Here is a 22,349-nt window from a genome sequence, read left to right on the forward strand (position 1 = left end):
AGTTAAACAGTGATAAGTGCTATTTTAAAAACAGGAAAGGAATATGAGGAAAGCTGAGAGCTGGGGGAGAGAGGTTAATTTGAAATTTTGAATATGGTGGCCCAGGAGGCCTAAAAAAAAAGCTAATATTTCAGCAGACTTGAGAAAAGTGAGGGATACACCATGTGAACTACCCAGGGGAAAATTATCCAGGGAGAGCGAAGAGTGGGAACAAAGCCCTAAAGTAGGAGCACGGTTGGCACCTTTGAAGAATATCAATGAAAACAAACAGTACGGCGAGAAGCCAGTGAATGAGGAGACAAGTAGCAGAGGATGAGGTCAAAGAGAAAATAAAGGCCAGATCATTTAAGATATGTAGTGTCTGTCTTTATTTAGAGTGAAATGGTCTGCAACCGGAGGGTTCTGAGCAGGAGACATGATCTGTCTGACTTAACATTTTTGAAATATCACTCTGGATGCTGTATTGAAATAGACTAAGGAGGGTAAGAGTGAAAACACACCAACCAGGAGACTGCTGTAATAGCCAGGTGAAAGGAGACGGTGGCTTGTACCAGGGTGGTAGCAGAGATCAAGAGAGAAGTGATCAGATTCTGTACATATTCTGAAGACCTCATGAGATTTCTTTACTGTTTAAATGTGGGGTAGACTGTAAGAGAAAAAGAAGGGTGGAAGAAAATTCCAAAAATCTTGGCCTGAGCACCAGAAGGATGCAGCTGCTACTAAATGAGATGGGGGAGATTGAGGGAAGAGCTGTTCTGGGGTGGAGAGAATATTAGGAAGTTAAGAATAGGTTACGTTCCAGATGCCTGTCAGGCATCGAAGTAGAGAGATGTTGAATAGGCAGCTAACGTTTATGTAAGTGTGTGTGTGTGTGTGTGTGTGTGTGTGTGTGTGTGTGTGTGTGTATACATATATTAATCCATAAAACGATTAAAATAAAAAATCGTAATAATAACAGCAAATGCTAAAAAGGAGGGAGAGAAACTGAACCACTCATACATTGCTGGTATCAATTCAGGGTGAGGATATAAATTTGGGAGTTGTCAGCATATAGATTTTAGTTAAAACCATATGTTGGTTGAAATGACCAAGGAAGTAAGTACAGAGAGGAAAGAGAACAGGTCCAAAGACTAAGGTTTTAGGCATGCCAACGTTAAAAGGGCAGGGAGATGAAAAGAAATAAGCAGAGGAAACTGAGAAAGAAGAGATAATAAGGAAGAAGAGAACCAGGGAGTGTGCTATCCTACTGGTATGAGAAGAACTGTTTCAAGAGGAAGGTAATGAAACTAGTGGGCAGTGGGGAGGGGCGACACAGGGGTAGGGGAGTGGGAGGTACAAACTACTGGGTGTTAAGACAGGCTCAAGGATGTATTGTACAACACAGGGAATAGAGCCAACATTTTGTAATAACTGTAAATAGAATGTAACCTTTAAAAATTATATTAAAAAAATTTTTTTAAAAGAAGAAAGTAATGAAGATATTTATGTTGCTGGATTGTTATGAGGGTTAACCAAGATAAAAACACTGACCCGGGCTTCCCTGGTGGCGCAGTGGTTAAGAGTCCGCCTGCCGATGCAGGGGACACGGGTTCATGCCCCGGTCCAGGAAGATCCCACATACCGTGGAGTGGCTGGGCCCGTGAGCCATGGCCGCTGAGCCGGCGCATCCGGAGTCTGTGCTCCGCAACGGGAGAGGCCACAACAGTGAGAGGCCCACGTACCGCAGAAAAAAACAAAACAAAACACTGACCCAAGGCCAGTCCCATAGTTGGAGCTCAATTCACATTACTTTGATTCTCTTCCAATATATCCTTGCTAAGTGTTACATTCAAGTTTTTTGTTCTTTTGTTTTGTTTTATTGTAATGTCTGCTCCAATCAAATATTTATGAGAAGAGCTAAGAAAAAAGAAACTATATTTAAGATAGCTCTCAATAAGTACGCTTAATAAGAAATGAGGTTGAACTAGATAATCTATCAAAAGAACAACAAATAATTTCTAACACTTTTTTTTTTCGGTTTCCTCACATAAGCCAGTTCCAATAGGTGACGAACCATACAATTCAATTTATTTAACATTGTTGAAATAACAAAATTATACAAATGGAGACCAGATTAGTGGTCACCAGGGGTTAGGGTTAGGGGTGATGGGAATGGTGGGTATGCCTGTAAAAGGACAGCTCCAGGGAGCCTATGGTAATGGAGTAGTTCTGTATCTTTATTGCAATGGAAGTTATACAAACATACATATGAGATAAAACTGTATAGGAAAATATACATACATACCCATACACACTTATAAAACTAGTGAACTAAGAATAAACTGTAGCAATGTCATATACCTACTTGATACTATACTACAGTTATTCAAGATATTACCACTGGGGAAACAGTACATAGGACATCCCTGTACATTTTTTTTTACAATTGCCTGTGAATCCATAATTTTTAAAAATAAAAAATAAAATGGTTGCCAATATTTTAAGTTTTTAAGCTCTTCGTATAAAATATGCCATTCATATAGAACACTCATGTAAAACTTTCTTGTTCTTTATAATTAGGAAACAAAGTGTGAGAACCAGAAAAAGTTTGCCAAGTCCTGCTCTATAGTATTCCTCAATAAATTACATGCCAAGCTTAGAAGGAAGTCAAGGTTAGAATTTTTTAAAAAAATCTTTCCCCTGCTTACATCATCCATTTGCCCTTTCATAGAGGAATCTTCAGCTTTTTGGCCATTCCCCAATCCTGGACTCTCCCTTGGTAAGAAAGTCATTTCAAGACATTGCACTTGGCAAAGCTTACCGATGGGAGTACTTCCTTTATGGAGCCCAAAGTTCTGAATGAACTTCTAAAATCATGTCCCCACTCAGAAATACAGTGAGCCTCATCCACAGCAATAAGTGTGATCCCTATAAAAAAAGAAAACTATGTAAACGGAGAAAATAGAGTTCAAAAAAAGTAATAAACGCATCTAAATCGTTACCACCATCTTCATTAGAATATATAAATATTACAGAAAGTAGTATAAATAATTCAAATCAAAGTATTTGGTTCATATAAAAATATAAGCATAAATAACATCAGATAACACCAAAAATCATTATTGAAAATAGGCAAAGGGAGATATATGGATAAAAGGCATATGGATAAAAGAGAGAAATATATATTTTTCAAACAACGTATTTATTGAATTTTAACTTTCATCATTATTTCTCAGAGAAATTACTTACTATTACTTTGTCCTCAAAGCTATCACTCATTTGCAACGATAATGCCCTAAAAAAAAGAGCTGTTCTCTTTCTCTTTGGTAATACTTTCAATTTTATCTCATGGATTAGCTATCAAAAGAGATAGAGAGGCTTCCCTGGTGGCTCAGTAGTTAAGAAGCCTCCTGACAATACAGAGGACACGGGTTCGAGCCCTGGTCTGGGAAGATCCCATATTCCGTGGAGCAACTAAGCCTGTACACCACAACTACTGAGCCTGCACTCTAGAGCCTGTGAGCCACAACTACAACTACTGAGCCCGTGTGCCACAACTACTGAAGCCCGCGCACCTAGAGCCCGTGCTCCGCAACAAGAAGCCACTGCAATGAGAAGCCCGCGAACCGCAACAAAGAGTAGCCCCCGCTCACCACAACTAGAGAAAGCCCGTGCGCAGCAACGAAGACCCAACGCAGCCAAAAATAAATAAATACAGTAAAAACAACCAAAAAAAGAGAGATAGAAAGACTCAGCGTATTTCATACTAAGATTAAATGCATCACTGTCCGTGACTGATCACATATTACACTGCAGAGTTCCTCTGTAATGCCAGTTCTGGAAGACGGATGACATCCACGTTTTCTAATATAAAATGGTAAGGGAAGAACTAAATCTCATTATGTACAAAGTAGGTAAGAAGGAATGTACTTTGTTCTCTTCCCGAGCAACGCCTCTACTCTGCCCTCACGCCACACACCCACACTGAAACAGAATCAACAGTGTGTAGTAACGCATTTCAGAAAAGGGCTTTATTTTATAATCATTCACTAAAACGTCTTCAGATATTTCAAAGTAGTGACAGCAGTGCTTTTGCCCTCGATCACCAAATTAATACTTAAGACAAAAATAATATTTCCCTTCAATGGGGATGATCACTACTTGATGCTTATCTGAGAATTTATAATGTTTTGCCACTAGTGAGATGATTAAAAACATGTGCTCTAGAGTCAGACTACCTAGATGCATAACCTGGCTTACTATTTATATTACCTTAAGCATGTTACTTAACCTTTCAAGTGTCAGTTTCCCACAAGCATAAGGTAGGTAATAAAAGTACCTAACATTTTTTAGTTATTCTGAAGATTAAATTAGATCATTCATGTAAAATGCTAAGATAGGGGCTGGCATAAAAGACAGCTCAATAAAAAAAAATAAGCTATTATTATTATAGTTATTAAATTCCCACTATGTTCCAAACACTCTTCTAGGTATAAAATGATTAGTAAAATGCAATCCATGATTTTGAGGAGCTCATAATTCTAAAAGAGGAGGCAGACAGACAAGCAAATAATTACAATTCATTGAGATTACCAAGTACAATGAGTTGGAGAAGAAAAAGAAATAAAGAAAGAAATAAAAGAAACCTACTAAATATGAACAAATACAGGTTGATCACATCAAATTTCTATTTCCTGAGTGGCTGGGACAAATTCAATGTTACCACTATACTTATTTGGGTTTAGAAACTACATGACCCAGATTTTAAATTAAATAAATTAAAACTAAGATGACAGCTCCTCCTTTATTTTAAAACCTTCCTTATAATTATAGGTTTGACTAGCTAATTTAAGAAGAATTTTTATTTATTTATCTATTTTTATTATTTTATGTATTTATTTATTTTTGGCTGCATTGGGTCTTCGTTGCTGCATGTGGGCTTTCTCTAGTTGCAGCGAGCGGGGGCTACTCTTAGTTGTGGTGCGCCGGCTTCTCACTGCAGTGGCTTCTCCTGTTGTGGAGCACGGGCTGTAGGCATGCGGGCTTCAGTAGTTGTGGCACATGCACTCAGAGTTGTGGCTCGCGGGCTCTAGAGTGCAGGCTCAGTAGTTGTGGCACACGGGGTTAGTTGCTCTGTGGCATGTGGAATCTTCCCGGACCAGGACTCGAACTTGTGTCCCCTGCATGGGCAGGTGGATTCTTAACCACTGCGCAACCAGGGAAGTCCAACTAACTAGCTTTTAATCGAGTTAAACTTTGCCATTCACAAGCAGCTGAGGCAAGCTTCTGCCAACTTCCACATTAAACGTGCAAGTCCAAGTGTCTGCCCAGGTCCAGGACATATTTCATTTTGGCACACCTGTCATTCAAGCCTACTTCCAAAGTTACAAGACAATTACTGGTGTGTTTGCTTTTAAGGTGTCTCTATGTAAAATTCTGTTTGCTGCTTCTGTTATAAACCCATATTACTTAAATAATAACACATCATAAAAATTATAAATCTGAATAGCTAAATGTCAAACTACTGTATAAATAAAATTCTGAGTATATTCCCTGCTGCAAGCGTTTTACAAATTCCTGCAAATAAAAGTATTTCAGAAAGAATTTATTCTATTTTGTTCAACATTGACAGTCAACCAAAAAGAGCATTTTCATCCATTTTATGCAGAGTACGCAGCTCTAATAACTGCAGTGTTCATAATTTAATCCTTTAGAAAAAAATTAAAATAGAGAAATAGAACTACCTGTCAAAAGGATCTAAGTAAATACTGGATTAACTCCACCACAGAAACAAAACAAATACTAAAATGGAGCAAAACATATTCAGACCACTATGGACATAGACCCTAACTTTTGCAGTAAAACCATGGAATTTATATATCTAGGGTTGTTGGGTTTAATCTAAAGTGAAATATTCATAAGAACTTCATACAACCTAATAGGACACACATCAAATTTGTTTTCCATTTAAGGCAAAAATATAACATGGCAACAGGGGAGTTTAACAGCTGATGGATGCAATTTTTGATAATATATTTAATCAAATGCTAATTTCTGTCCTCATTCTTTTGTTGATATTTAACACATATTAAAAGGTATTTGTTTTCACTATATTGTTAGAACAACTGTTAAATGCTTTCCTAGAGTTATATGCAAGTAACCATTAAATGAGACACTGCAGTGTTAAAAAACTACCTGTTAGGAATTATTTTAATAGATAATTATAAAATGAGATCATATTACATTAGAAAGCAAAGATTGTTTGGTTCAGCTGAATGTTTGAAATATGCGCAATTACAATAGAAGCCATGACTGCAACTCTTGGATAGCTGAGCCTAACCATCAAGAAGCAAAAAACCAGGCTTCCCTGGTGGCGCAGTGGCTGAGAGTCCGCCTGCCGATGCAGGGGATGCAGGTTCGTGCCCCGGTCCAGGAAGATCCCACATGCCGCGGAGCGGCTAGGCCCGTGAGCCATGGCCGCTGAGCCTGCACGTCCGGAGCCTGTGCTCCGCAACGGGAGAAGCCACAACAGTGAGAGGACCGCGTAATGCAAAAAAAAAAAAAAAAAAGCAGAAAACTGACAGAAATGTTTTAATCACAAAAGAAAAAAAAAATGATACCAGCTTTTAACTAATTCTATATTTACCTTTTCTAGGACACAGGCTCTGACTATCTAATTTTTTAAATTAATCATACTCACTGATAGCAAATAATCAAAGGTACTGTGGTTTCTAACCTGACTACACATCAGAATAACCTGTGAAAAAAACTACAGACGCCACAGCCTCGAGCCAGGTGCATTAAATCACAATTTTCAAGATTTGAGGATCTGACATTTTTCTAAAGTTTGAAAGGTAATTCTCATGAACAACAAGGGTAGAGAACCACTACACTGACTTAATTTAGATTCAGAATATGAAAAAGAGGAAATGATAATTTCACAGAATCTAAGATTCAATATTTATTCAACAATACATTTAAATGCCTACTATGTGCCAGGCACTGCACTCGGGAAATATAAAGAAATAACAATGGCATTTTTCTCTGAAAAGCTTACAGTCTAGCAGAAGAAAACAGATATATAGACAGGTCATTACAATGCAGGACCCTAACTTCTATGGCAGAGCGAATTACAGGATACTTTGGGAAAGGACAGGAGAGACACCACGTTCAAGAGGCAGAAATTTCCTGGAGGAGATAAGGTTTGAAATAAACTTTAAGTAACATCCGGTATCCATTCATAAGCTTAACTTTAAAGAATATCTCAATTTAATAAATACTTATAAAGATTCTATCATACCACTTACCAATATTAGCCTGCAGTTGCTGGAGTAGGTCCAAGTTACTTGAACAGAATTCTGGAGTTATGTACACAATCCGGTATTTGCCTCTGTAAAAACAAACAAAGAAACAGGAAAGGAAATATAAAAACAATCACCCAATGAATACAACTGAAAACCGTAACACCTGATAATTTTTTAAATAGTATATTATGCCACTTATTAAAAACAAAATGAATGTTATATGTGTGTAGAGATGCACATCTTCTGGTTCTTTGATTTCACTTCAATGCATCAAAACAAACGTGGGCAATACCAGCCAGGAAGTACTCAGCATAAGGTGCCATTAGAAGCCAGATTCTGATTTCCAGCAGTCTAGCCCCAAAACTACAGTGGCTTGAGTTAAATGATCAAGCCTAGAGTAAACCTTTTTTATGTGTTAGCAATCCACCCATTATCCTACCCTTGACCCCCATCTCCATGATTAAATCTATAGCACCCATGTTTCTCCTGTGTACTCTGCTGTCTTGCCTACATCTTCTCGGGCCAGGGACAGACAGCATATGAAAATCAAGTCAGTTAGGCTCTGTCCTAGAATTTGGGGGTCTAACCAAGAAACAACCACTCAGTCTCCAAGTGTCAAGACCTGTAACGTGTTAAAAGAAACAAAAAGAAGCTGCAGAGCAATCTATTTTGTAACTAGAAAAGCAGAGAATGCTCACCTCCTCAGAGAGAAGAATGAGGAATACACACAGAGGCTATGGATAAAAAGAAAGCCCTACTGTATTTTTAATACCCATTCCAGTCTCTTCCTGAGGGCTGGCTAATTTCTTTTCAGAGGGATCCACAAGACATTCCTGTATCCTTAATATAAAATTCAGTATTTGCTTAAACTAGTGTGACTGATTTCCATTCTGGGCAGATAGAATCCTAATTAAGACAATGTCTGCAATAAAGGTTAGGGCTAGGGCAAAATATGTATAGAGTCTCTTTTCCATTCTACCAAATGAAGACATAGACCAAATTAAATAAAATGAAACAATGTTCTATATGAAAAGTCTATGAAATATTTAATCTACTGTGTGCTAGGCATGGTGCTTTCACTAGGAATTGGAACAAAACAATTAAGAACAGAACAGATATGCTTTTAATCTCATGAAATTAACTCAGTCTAGTTAACACAGGAAACCGTATAAATAATTAGTTCTGACGCCAGACTATTCAGGTTTGAATCTCAGTTCTACCTCTTACAAGCTAAGTGATCTTAGACAAGTACTTAACTTCGCTGTGCCTCAGTTTCTTCAGTGTGCCTCAGTTTCTTCAGTGTAAAACATTGATAAGAATTATAAAGACAGCTAATTCTTAGATATCTAGATTCAAGGTAAACCCAATCAAATCCCAGCTGGCATTTTAGTTGAAAAGGTGATATTGAAATACTTATGGAAATACAAAGAACCCAGAATACACCAAAAACAAAAAAAATTCTGAAAGAACATACGTGGAAGACTTGTACTACCTATTTCAAGGCTTATTACAAAGCTATAGTACTCAAGACACCAATCCAGGCAAACAGATTGATAGAACAGAAAATAAAGAGTGTAGCAATAAACCGACATATATTTAGTCAATTTATTTTTCACAAAGGTGCAAAAGAAATACAGTGCAGAAAGGACAGTCTTTTCAACAAATGGAGCTGGAAGAAGTGGATATGCCTATGCAAAAAAAAAAAAGAATTGTAATCAATACCTGGTACAATATACAAAATGTACACAAAATGGGTCATAGATCTAAACGTAAAACATAAAACTGGGCTTCCCTGGTGGTGCAGTGGTTGAGAGTCCGCCTGCCGATGCAGGGGACACGGGCTCGTGCACCGGTCGGGGAACATCCCACATGCCACGGAGCGGCTGGGCCCGTAAGCCATGGCCGCTGAGCCTGCGCGTCCGGAGCCTGTGCTCCGCAACGGGAGAGGCCACAGCAGTGAGAGGCCCGCGTATCGCAAAAAATAAAAATAATAAAAATAAAACTATAACATTTTTAGAAGGAAATAAAAAAGAAAATATTTGTGATCATGAGTGAGGCACCAAAAAGCAAAAGCAAAATCCATAAAACAACAAATTGACAAACTGGACGTTATAAAAATGAAAAAGTGATGCTCTTTAAAGGAACTGTTAAGAGAATGAAAAGAGAAATCATAAACTAAGAGATGTTTGACAACCATATACCAAATGAAGGATTTATATTCAGAAGATATAAATGACTATCAAAATTCATAAGAAAAAAACAAAAATAAGGAATAGGCAAAAGATGTAAATAAACACTTCCTCAAAGAAATAAGTATATGAAAAGATGCTCAACATCATTAGTCATTAAGGAAATGCAAATTAAAAACACACTGACATCCTACTGGAATGGCTAAAATTAAAGACTGGCCATATCAAGTGATGGCAGAGATGAGGAGGAATTGGAACTGTAAGACACTGCTGGTGGGAATGTGAAACAGTACAACCACTCTCAAAAACATCTGGCAGTTTCTCAAAAAGTTAACACAGAAGTATCATATGACTCAGCAATCCTACTCCTAGGCATGTACACAGAAGAACTGAAAACATATGTTCCCATAAAAACTTACACATAAATATTCATAGTACCATTATTCATAACAGCCAAAAAGTAGAAACAACCTAAATGTCCAGCACTGATGAATGAATATATAAAATATGAAATGTCTATACAATGGAATATTATTCATCCACAAAAAGAAATGAAGTACTGATAACATTACACTAAGTGAAAGAAGCCAGACACATTAAGGCCACATCCTGTATGAGCCCATTTATATGAAATGTCCAAAACAGGCAAATCATTGAGACAGAAAGATTAGTGACGGAAAGGAAGTGAAGGAGGGGACAATAGGGAGTGACTCCTTCATGACATGGAGGTTTTGGGGGTGGGTTCTGAAAATGTTCTGGAATTAGATAGTGGTGATGGTTGTACAACACTGTGAATGTATTAAAAGCCACTGAACTGTACACTTTGAAAATAATTAAAATGGTGAATATTATATTATGTAGATTTACCTCAATTAGAAGAAAAAGGTTAAACATATATCCACTACGTGACCCAGTCATTCCACTCCTTGGTTTATACCGATGACATGAGAATATATGTCCGTACAAAAATTTGTATATACTGGGACTTCCCTGGTGGCACAGTGGTTAAAAATCCGTCTGCCAATGCAGGGGGCACGGGTTTGAGCCCTGGTCCGAGAAGATCCCACATGCCGCGGAGCAACTAAGTCCGTGCGCCACAACTACTGAGCCTGAGCTCTAGAGCCCGCGAGCCACAACTACTGAAGCCCATGCACCTAGAGCCTGTGCTCAACAAGAGAAGCCACCACAATGAGAAGCCCGCGCACCAAAACGAAGAGTAGCCCCCGCTCACCACAACTAGAGAAAGCCCGTGCACAGCAACAAAGACCCAAAGCAGCCAAAAATAAAATTAAAAATAAAAAGAAAGAAATAAAATAAGGGCTTCCCTGGTGGCGCAGTGGTTGAGAGTCCGCCTGCCGACGCAGGGGACGCAGGTTCATGAGCCGGTCTGGGAAGATCCCACATGCCGTGGAGCGGCTGGGCCCATGAGCCATGGCCGCTGAGCCTGCTCGTCCGGAGCCTGTGCTCCACAATGGGAGAGGCCAGAGCAGTGAGAGGCCCACGTACCGCAAAAAAAAAAACAAAAAAAAAAGAAATAAAATAAAAAGATATATAGGAATGTTCATAGCAGATTTATTAGTAATTTTCGAAAACTAGAAGCGGCTTAAGTGTCCATCAATAAGGAAATGAAAACACAACTGTGGTAATTTCATATAATAAAATACCACTGATTTTTTTTTTTTAACTACTCATACATGCAAGAACATGGGGAACTGTCAAAACATGATGCTGAAGGAAAGAAATCTTAAAAGAGTTCCCATTGTATGACTTCATTTATATGAAGTTCTATAACAGACAAAAAAAAAGCATTGTAGAAAAACTTAAAACACTGGTTCACTTTAGGATGGTGAATAGGACAGACTGGGATGGAACATGAAGGAACTCTCTGGAGTAACAGTAATATTCTACATCTGGCTAGAAGTTTAGGTTACATATTTGTATGCATTTATTAAAACTCAGTAAATGTATGTGTATGTGAATGTGTATTAATATATATGCATATACATGTTAATACATATATACACACACTTCTGTGTGCCTGAGACATTATTCTTGTTAGGAATTATGTCATGACAGGATTGGTGGGGTAAGAGACCTAGAAACCAGTCCCCACTCAGCCATTAATTCATTAGGTGACTTTGGGCAAATTCTTTTCTCTGGGCCTCAGTTTCCTCACATGTGAAATGAGACAATACTAGATACTCTCCAAGTTCTCTTCCAAAACAAAATTTTACAATTCTATCATAATAATGCTAGCCTTCCAGTCCAAGAACTGAACATAACAGATTTCTTTGAGTTTGAAAGATTTTAAAATTAACAGTTCCATAAATATACTATAAAAAGGAAGTATATTTTTAAATTATAGATATTTTGCCCATGCATTAAATAAAAATTTTTTGTGTACAAAATTTTCCCACATACCACAGACACTTGACCACACGATCAGAAACCATATAAATTACTTACAATTTAATATCCTCTAGAACATTTTTTGACTGTGCTGATCCAAGAAAGCAAGCTGGAATGTTGGACATTCTGTAAGAAGAAAAACAAATATTCTGGAACCATGTGCACACTACAAATATCACCTTCATTTTTAAGTGAGAAAGAACAAAGAAATATAATGATGTACATCCTTCTTCTTTGCAATCTCTTTTTGTAACTCACTAATTTGACAAATAAATTCCTTCAAAGGCTGTATTAGAAGACAGGCTGTTAAGGTGGGTTTCCCAAAAAGATTGCAGGCTCAGATTAAAGAAATTTAAAATTTTTCACAACTAAAAACTACACTTCCATGTATATACTTCACACTAGGCTAAAGAAGGGTAACCAAAAGAGAAAAGAATTTTGTGATATGTAGTGTAAACTGGCATAAAATTTGCTTTTTAAAAATTTTTTTCGGGGCCATCTGGCAGCCTTGGATTACAGAGAACTCAAGAAAGTATACAAGCTCTTCCACTAAAGTGTCATTTATTACTAATAAAGACAAAGCAACACTTTCAGCAATGCGTTACTGCGAACTAGATTTTAACATACATGATAAATCAAATATTTCCTTCACAGGAAGAAAAAAAAAGGGTGGTAATGTGGCAATGAAAGCATTACTCACTCAAGCTGGAGCACCTGGTCTTCCATCAAAGAAATAAGGGGAGAGATGACAAGGCCAATCCCGCCTACATAAACAGGTGGATACTGGAAGCACAAACTCTTTCCATACCCTTAAAATAAAAATAATACATTCAGACAAATAAAACTAAATCCTTAGTACTTTGATTTCTTTTTACGATATACTTGTATGAGATGAACAGTCACTACTAATGTGCTACCTTCCTAAGAGTTAATTCATGCATAAATTTGAGCATCTACCCTCAGCTCACTCTCTTCTATATTTCACACCATTTGTATACATATTTGTATTTTGAGAGTTTGTGGAAAGACTAAGCATGTCAAAACCTTGAAGTTTTATTTTTTAAAGGATTAGATTATTTGCTTAAGTACAACTTACCAGTTGCCATGACAACAACATTATCTCTTCTTTCTTCCAATACAGAATGAATCACTTTCCACTGAACCCTGGAGGATGAAAAGCAAAAAGCTGCTCTGTTTTACTAACAAGAAACCCAAGGGACAAGTTGAAATCCATTTAATTTTTTCACTTCCTCCAGAATTTTGTTTACATTTTTGAGCTTCAATAAAAATATAAGAACCCTGGAACTGGAAAACAAAAGCCCCATTTGACCAACCTCCCATTCAAGCTGACTGAACAACTAGGACTTCTGTTCATATGTGTATTAAATTTTATTACATATAGCTAAAGTATAACATAAATTCCAGCTTCATCCTAGATATCCAACAGAGTCACTGATTTAAAATAAATAAGAGAAATGCTCTAGGTGAAAAGCTTGACTAAGAAGGGAAATGAGGGAACTTTCTGGAGTGATTGTAATGTTCCATATGTCTAAAAGGGTTTAGGTTACATGTACACTTAAGATTTGCAAATGTTAAACACCTAAGGTTTAACCATTTCTTTGTATGTAAATTTTAGCTCAAAAGTTTAAAAATTAAATAAATAAATAAATATTTAACCATAGTTAATGATTTACATGCTAAAGTAATTAGGGGGAAGTGTAAGGATGTCTACAGTTTACCTTGAGATGCATTTTAAAAATTGAATGGATTAAAAAGTGGAGAGAAAATCAATATATAATAAAGCAAATATAATAAAATGTTAACAGTGAATTAATGGTGAATATACAGGCATTCATAGTAAAAAAAAAAACCAACTCTAACCTATCTTTGAAATTTCTTTTAATAAAATGTTGAGGGAAAAATCAACTGGAAAGGTGATCTTAAATTCACTGATATGTACACTTATGTGCATAAGTGTACATATTTCTTTTTTTTTTCCTATGTGTAGGACATAGTTTAATTTTTTTTTTATGTTTTAAGATCAAAAGGAAAAATGAAAGAAATGCTTCCATGGATTAAATTTTAAATTCCCAAAATAGAAAAAATACAGTCTAGAGTTTTACATTCTTATTAGTTTTATTCAACTTTACTTGTTCTTCATCTCATTTGTACTCCTCTCATTTTAATACTTATAAATGTGCCCCCTTGGATGTAAATACCTTTGAATATGTTAAAACTGATATGATTATCACTGTTTTTCAAACTATTGTCTAACGAATTTCTATTACAACAACATGCTTTGGACAATGAGATGCACAGACAGGCACACAGATACATATATAGTAAAATACAAGTCAGCATTAAATTAATTTATTAATGTCTCTACCCAGAACTCTCTATAGTAAGGAAAACCATTTTCCCCACTTATAAAAACAATCTGCAGATATGAATTTTACATAAATATTACTTCAAAATAATTCTGTAGTCACTTAGAAAAAATACAGTATGGCATGTATAAACTATAATGAAGTTGTGCTTTTACTGTTAAATGGATGGATTATTTGCCTTTTTTCCTTTGTGAAGAAAACAGTAAATATGCAACTTAATTAACTGAGATTATACTCACGGCTTAAAACTAGAATGGCCAAAGTAGGTCTTGAGGCAATTAATTTGCTTTGCAGTAGGTCCTGGTAACCAACAGTCTTAAAATAAAACGGACATTTACATTAAAATAGAAGTACACAAAGTGAGAGGGAGTAAGTTTTATTTCACTGACTTCTTTTAAAGAATATAGTGGTAGGTACCAAAGGTCACTGTTGTCTTTTAAATCCACCCAATTTTGTCCTCTGGGTACCAGTCATGACTCCAGGTAAACCCTTTGATTAGTTACCTAATACTAAGGATTAGAACTTTGTTGTGATTCAGTTTGCCAGCCCCGTAAAAAAACAATGTTTTGGAATTTGCTATACTTTCAAAAACTAACATTTAGAGCCAACAAGGGCGAGTAAAACGCCAATCCAAATTTTATAATATAACCAACTTCCAATCAATAGTAAGCAGAAATCACATTACTGTCACAAATAAAATCTATAGATAAAACAAGATCTTCATTTTAATTACCATTCCACCAAATCTTTGACCAAAATTCCAACTGCATAGCAGAATGGAATGACATTAATTTTACCCCACTGATTTTCATTTTTTCCTCAGGTTGAAGGGTTCATGGGGGCCGAGAAAGAGCAAAGCAAAGAGTCAAGATAATTCATTTCTAAACAAATGAATATTTGTCCATATTTAATACAAGAAAACATAGGAAAAAAACTTTTTTAACATTTTCATGTATTTCCATCTACAAAATTATTTTAAATTTTCCACATTTTAACATTGATGAAATCTAGCTCTAAGGAGTTCTACTCTATGAGAAGACACCCACACCTTGTCATAATGAGTATCATATCACTTAAATGACAGAAGATTCACTTAGTGGATTCTTTACTAGAGTTTGCATATACAAGATGAAAATTAGTCCATTTTGCTATTTGACACTGTGTCATTTATTTTAAGTAATAAGCTCCTGAAGGACAGACACTGTGTACCTATGCCATTTACAATAATGTTTAATATAATTAATTAACTTATGATTTCTTATTAATGATTTTTTATGATTTTGACAAACAAAATATAAAATTTAGGATGAAAAGTTTCACATCACCATGTTCACCAAATGACACAACACTTCTATTACTTTACTCTTCTAAATAGTAACATTGTGCTTTATGAAGACCAAAGCACTAAGGGATTTAATGACAAGTTTCTAGGACCTAATTAACTACATGCCACAAAATCATTGACCTCCAAAATGTTTAAAACCTGGACCCTAAATTAAAATCAGTGGTAGGTATCAGAGATGAGTCGTTTCAAACATATTACAGTGCTTACCTTCATCAACAACTTCTTCCTCTTCAATGGCTTCATTCTCATCTTCATCATCTTCTTCAGAAGGAAGACCCAGATTTCTTTCCATTTCTATGCATTTTGAATGATTTGGATCTACTGTGCTACTATTTAGGTTTTCTAAAGACTGAACGTTTAAAAGAATTTTTAAAAGCAAAATCATTGACAGTGTTGTATCTTTTTCAGCGAACACAAAAGGAGTATTATTAACAGAGCCTACAATTTAGTTCAAAGCTGGCAGATGTGCAAGCAATACCACAAAAGAACATGTGTGCTCCAGTTTAAATATGTGCTCAAGAATGGTTTCTAAGGCACAAGGCCAAAGAGGAATACTGCCAGCATAAACAGGGTTCATTAATACCATATAATGAACTGCCCCCAGGGAAAGTTACCATAAATTTTGAATTTAGATTATTTAAAACATTTTTTTCTTTATCATATTTCAATGCTTTCAATTCTGAAGTGGTAAATGTGGGTTTTAATGTTATTTTTGTAATGAGTTTCTCTATATCATGTGTCAGTCACATTCTTTTTGAGTAAGCGTAAGGTTTAAACTATAAGCAAACAATAAATGTGTTTTTGGAGTTGTCAAAACAACAACAAAAGACAGATAATTTTAGGAAAGGAATATTACAAATGTGAAATGAAGTTTATTTGTTTTCATTTTGGCTTGATATCTGATTTCCTCCCCTAAATCAAGGTTATCTATTTAACGAACCTAAGGATATTTCAAAATTGTTTCATCTGTAAAATTTCTAACTGAGAAATAACAGGAAGAATTATTAAACCACAGTTCTCATTTTCTCTTTATATTAAACCTTCCATTTAGTAAGTTTGACTTTAAAGGTTTTTTTAAAATTGTATTCATTTCAGGCCTACAAAGGGAAAAACAAATGATTTTCTTCCTGATTTTTTATTCAAGTCAACAAACAGACTTAGAAAAGCATTTTGGAAATAAAGTTCTCTCATATGGGCACCCAGGGTGCCTTCTAAGAGGTTCAATATATAATATAAAGTTGTGAAAGTCCACAACTATCCTATAAATGCACTACTTTAACAGCACTCCTCGGAGAAATGGCTCATCACTAAAGGAATATGGTTTAGTATGTACACTCTTTTATTATTGTTAGCTAATGTTTATTATAAACACTTAGGAAATGCCAGGCTCTTTAGTAAACTCTTCAAAAGTAACACCTTAATAATAAATACGACTGTTAACTGAGTATCAAAAAGCTAAGAAACTCGCCCAAAGGCACATAGCTGATAAAGGGAGAAGCTAGAATTTGAACCCACATTTACATTCAGAATCCACATTCCTATCACTACCCACTACACTGCCTCAAAATTAAAGAATCAGGAACTTAATCTCATTTCATAAAAAGAAAAATCACATCAACCTAAAGATGAGGACTAACAAGTATGCGTAATGGTGAACTTCTGTGTTTTTCTTCATTTTTCACTTTATTTAGCAAAATTTAGGCTTTTCTTTCTAATTTTCCATCCTTGATTCATAAGACCTGACAAAGAAACCCGAGGTCAGGTGAAGTAGAAAATACATAAATTATTAAATGATATTTTCAACTTTGATAACAAAATAGGGGAAAACTGAACCATTTAAAACATTAGAAAATTATATATAATAGAAAACAGCAAATAAAATCAAAGGAAGTAAAGAAGAATATGGAATGTATAAAAACAGAACCTCCAAATAAAAGTGGATATACATGGATGGGAAGAAAGAGAAACCTATTTCAATACTGGAGAGCTGAATCACTACCCATGTTCCAGGAAAAGATTAAAAGTACGTGACCTAAGAGGGAAGAGAAAACATACTACTGTTTTCTACTATGTAAAAATTAGTATACTACTCCTACTACTACTACATTATTCATAGACCATACCAAGATATAAAGAAATATGAAATGGAAAACAAAATCTAATGTTACATAAGTGATAGCAATCTCATTGTGGTGGGACCAGTTTAGAATTAGGCAATATTTTACTTAATTAATGTCCCTTGGAAAGAACTGGAAGTAATTTTCCATAATGTTGAACATACCTTAAGCATCTCCATTTCTAAATCTTCATCACTCTCAATTACATAAGATATATCCTCTTCGTTATCCTTGGAAGACAAAAAAAAAAAAAATTTCAAACATTAATTTCCAGCATAATTGACTCCATACTCTCTTTTCCACAAAATAAAGTTCCTATATGCTAAATAACTTTAGACTACTTCCTATTCTTCTCTAATAAATAAATTTATAATATATATTTATATGTTTATATGACAGGTAGATAAAAAGGAAGGGAGAGACAATGGTAGGGAGGAATAAACATAGAAACAAAGAAAGAAACAAAGAACCAAGTTAAAAGAGAAAAAAAGAAATATAATTGGAAAGATAAACAAGATAGACAAACAGACATGAAATAAAGCCCACACTCTCTAAATGAGAGTACAGAGTGACAAGCTCACCTATGGTTAAAAAAATCTCAAACTGTGTTTCCCAAACTTTTTGAGTACAAGAACCTGTTTGCAATCTTGAAAAATTCTGTACAAAGCCAGGAACTACAGTTGTTCTCTTACAGCCACTGATTTTTAAAAGATAAAAAAAAGCTACTATGATTGTAATAATACCTTTAAATATTGTTATTTTGCAAATAGCCATCTACAGATGTTTGAAAAACAGGGTCAGATAAGTTATTTATTCAGCTATTGCCAATACCTGGTTATGACGAAACTACAATAACATGGCAATCCCCGCGAAGCAGGTGTCCAAGGATAGAAACCTGTACAAAAGAAACCCACAAAAGAAATACAGAAGGACCCTCAAAGAAGGCTAATCTTTAAACTGGAAGTAGGAAAAGGAAGTACAGCCTTAATTAACCTGCAAAAATTAAGCTTTAAAGAAGATTTTAAAGTAAGTTTTATACAAGGAAAGAAAAAATCTTTTATTTTTTAAATCATTATTTATTTGCTGTGTGGGTCTTTAATGAATTTTTTAAATGCTAATAATTATTACACAATAAAAAATGGCAATAATTGGAGTAAAAGATGTGAGTCAGATCATGAACTCCTGATCACAATTCTATGTCACTGTATAAAACATATCACTTTAAAATGAATAACTAATACAAAATTTCTAGAAAATCAAAAGGTAATGCAGATGTTAGCAAAAGATATTCCCCAAAAGAAGAATCTGCTTTACAAATGGTTGGTATGAAAACAATGTTAAAATAAAGTGCATTCATATACTGACAGAAGTGATTACTAATATAGTTACCAAACACAGAGAAGTACTGAGACTCTGTCATTAGAAAACTGAGGAAATAATCCTATTAAATGACTTTCAAATCTAATTTTAAAAACTTAAAACTTAGTTATTATAAAAGAAAATGTATAAAATTCTACCAAACATAAGCAACAAAGGTAATTTTTTAATTAATGAAAAACAAATGAGGTAAAAATTATACAGCTATATGTCTCTTTTGTCTTTACAATAAAAGAAACACAATGATTCCTCCAATACAACTTCACTATTTCAAAAAATATGCTTGTTAGTCAACAGAAAAACATAATCTCACAAATTAAACTAATCAAATCAGAACATAATAATCAGAAACCTAAACATGAAGTTGAGAGAAAATATAGAATGTTTAACAATAATCTATCAAGAAAAAAATGTAGGTTTCTGACTCTAGATGACAGTAAAGGTTAGTGTCAAGCAAAAACATCAGTTTATTAGAAACCCTCTCAGACTATCAAGTGAAGAAAACCCATATGAAGAAATAAAACTACTCTCAAAAATCAAGTTTGGAAGAGAATCCCTAGTAGATATGTAGGGAATCCACAAAAAGAAGAGGTATATATTAGGTAGGAGAAATGCTTAGCAAATTATAACAAATGTGTATTGACACTAAAAATCTTTCCACTATAAAATGCTGCTTATGATAGTAAGTCAGGAGTAGCAAACCCAGTCCACTTTTTGCTTTTTAAATAAAGTTTTACTGAAATGCAGACAGGCTATTTGTCTATAGCTGCTTTCACACTGAATTGGCAGAACTGGGCAGTTAACAACAGAAACTGTGTGGTCTGCAAAGCCTAAAATATTTACTATCTGCCCCTCTACAGAAAAAATCAGCCAACGACTACCATGAATGAAAATTGTTTTCTCTTTACTGTATTTAGTACCTCAGGAGATTTGCAAGTAACATCACCAAGATGTTTTTCCTGATCCTGTTGTTCCAAACGTTGGAGTTCATCTTCTGTAATATCTAATGACATGATACAAACTCTTTCTGGAGTCTCTTCCAACTTATTATCTTCTAGTTCATCTTCAAATCCATCTTCTTCTTGTTTTACTTCGTTTGCAAGTACATTTTCTCCATCATGTTTAATTAAATTATCAGGTGTTGTGTCCCATGCTTCATCTGTAACTTCAGTAAAAATTTTATGTTCTCTAATTTGTTTCTGTTGTACTTCACCAGCAGTGGGCTCTTCCAACGGTAATAAGTGAAAATTACTGCTGGGCCTCAGTTCATTCTCAGTAGAACCAAGTATCATCTTCCTCAATGAATACAGATTTTCTGAAATATCCTTCAATAGTACAGAAACCCTAAAAAAAAATTTAAGAAAGGTGAGTTCAACTTTAATTGGGTTAACTCTAAGGACAAGTTTTAATGCTTTTTAAAAGAAGAAGATCTTCACTTAAAGGACACACTGGATTAAAGATGCTCTTCATACCCTAATACCCACTATATGCTTATAGCTTCCGGGCTACTCTTTAGTACAGCAAGCTACTTCTACATTCAACGGCTGACTTGTGTGCTTACTAAAGTGTCAGTAGTGTTTTGTCCCAAACTAATTGTTTATGGTGTCATTCCTTATCCATACCTGATTTTCATGTTAAGCAGATATCCAAGCCTGTCAAACTGTATTTATAAATGAAAAGCAAATATGCTCTGAATGTGGCCTCATGCAGTCCACTGGAAGTGCAGTTAAGTGAACTTGAATTCATGTTTATGGCATGTATTTTGGCTGTTCAGAGGCCTTTTTTGTTCTCCCCTGGTTTAGAAGTGTAATCTACATAAGTGAAGTAATACCGGAGACTTTTACAAAAAACCTGAAATAAGAGATTTAACTAGTTTTTGTTTTGACACTAAAACTTTACAAGATATACCTTTATTAAAAATGAATCCAGGGACTTCCCTGGTGGTCCAGTGGTAAGGAATACACCTTCCAAAAGCGGGGGATGCAGGTTCGATTCCTGGTCAGGGAACTAAGATCTCACATGCTGTGGGGCAGCTGGGCCCGTGCATCACCACTACTGAGCTCCTGCGCCTCAACTAGAGAGAAGCTCGTGCACCACAGCAAAGAGCCCACAGGCCGCAACTAAGACCCGACACAGCCAAATATAAATAAATAAATAATAAATCTTTTTTTAAAAAAATGAATCCAGTATTCCCCATTCTCAAATTTTAAGAAAACTACTTAGCGCTGATATTACAAAGCAAAGCATTAAGCACATGTAATTTACATTCAATAGATATTCTAATTCCTAGAAAAAATCTGAAATGCATGTGAACAGTAATTTTTCATGTAAATGGTGATTTTTCTTCTTCCATGGAGGGAAAAATGTAAAAATGAATACGAAATAGCGTTATTAGTACCTTTCCCCAGTTGACAGTTATTTCTTTCAGAAATTCTCAAAGTTACATAAAAACTACTGAAACAAGTTGCTAGGGGGAAAATCACTTTGAAAAAGAGCTGAATTTCTACCTAATACTTTGAAATCCATCAAAATCTACCACAAATCTCATCCAAAAAAGAATACATTAACATTGCATTTTGTCAGAGTCAGAATTCTATTTCAACTAACTGCTTCACATTCATACAAAGGATTTTGGCCTCAAAATTTTATTACCACATTATAATCAATCACTGTTCAAGAGCACTCCTGCTTTTAGAGGTTTAACAAGGGAGTCATTCAGCAATTAAGGACAGAGCCAGGCCTGATTCCAAGAAGAATCAGCTGCTGGGCACCAGTAGTCCAATGTCTGTTAATCCAAATATCTCAAGTTATCTAATGCTTCAGCTATAAAATAGTCTTTAAAATCTAAATGCCTCTTGTTTTAACTGTCTGCTGATTAGGTAGACTTCTTTATATAATAATCACTTAATAGCCAGAAAAATGAAGCTACTAAAAGTTGCTTTTATTTATAGATTTCAAGTAACCAAACTATAAATATAATTAAATGAAAAATGAGCATAAACAGAAAGAGACAACTTCGAATCTTCAATATTTTCTTTCATGTGAACTTAGGAGTTTTATTTTGCTTTGCTTCATAAAACATCCTACAAAGCAGACAGAAAAGCCTCCAACTTTTTGTGCACAATTTAACAATTGGAAAGATATTTCTCAGATTTATACATCAGTCTGCGTGCATGTATGCAAGCATGAGTCTACCCTAATGAACAGTAATTCTTCACTATATATAGGAAAATGCAATAAGA

The 22,349-nt window shown here is 35.1% G+C and overlaps 1 protein-coding gene across 11 annotated transcripts in view; it reads right to left on the bottom strand.

The window, feature by feature from the left end:
- Window positions 1–22,349, bottom strand: part of WRN (WRN RecQ like helicase) — a 142,525-nt gene that overhangs the window by 63,001 nt on the left and 57,175 nt on the right. For all 11 annotated transcript variants that reach the window (XM_079909403.1, XM_079909402.1, XM_079909399.1 and 8 more), the window contains exons 9-17: window positions 20,028–20,451; window positions 17,895–17,960; window positions 15,821–15,962; window positions 14,508–14,583; window positions 12,978–13,045; window positions 12,582–12,690; window positions 11,939–12,007; window positions 7,287–7,369; window positions 2,801–2,907 (exon numbers count right to left, since the gene is read on the bottom strand). In XM_079909403.1, the coding sequence (XP_079765529.1) occupies window positions 2,801–2,907; window positions 7,287–7,369; window positions 11,939–12,007; window positions 12,582–12,690; window positions 12,978–13,045; window positions 14,508–14,583; window positions 15,821–15,962; window positions 17,895–17,960; window positions 20,028–20,451 (1,144 nt within the window). The remainder of the gene's footprint in view (window positions 1–2,800; window positions 2,908–7,286; window positions 7,370–11,938; window positions 12,008–12,581; window positions 12,691–12,977; window positions 13,046–14,507; window positions 14,584–15,820; window positions 15,963–17,894; window positions 17,961–20,027; window positions 20,452–22,349) is intronic.

The sequence above is a fragment of the Stenella coeruleoalba genome (assembly GCF_951394435.1).
Source record: "Stenella coeruleoalba genome assembly, chromosome: 21".
NCBI classification, from domain to species: domain Eukaryota; kingdom Metazoa; phylum Chordata; class Mammalia; order Artiodactyla; family Delphinidae; genus Stenella; species Stenella coeruleoalba.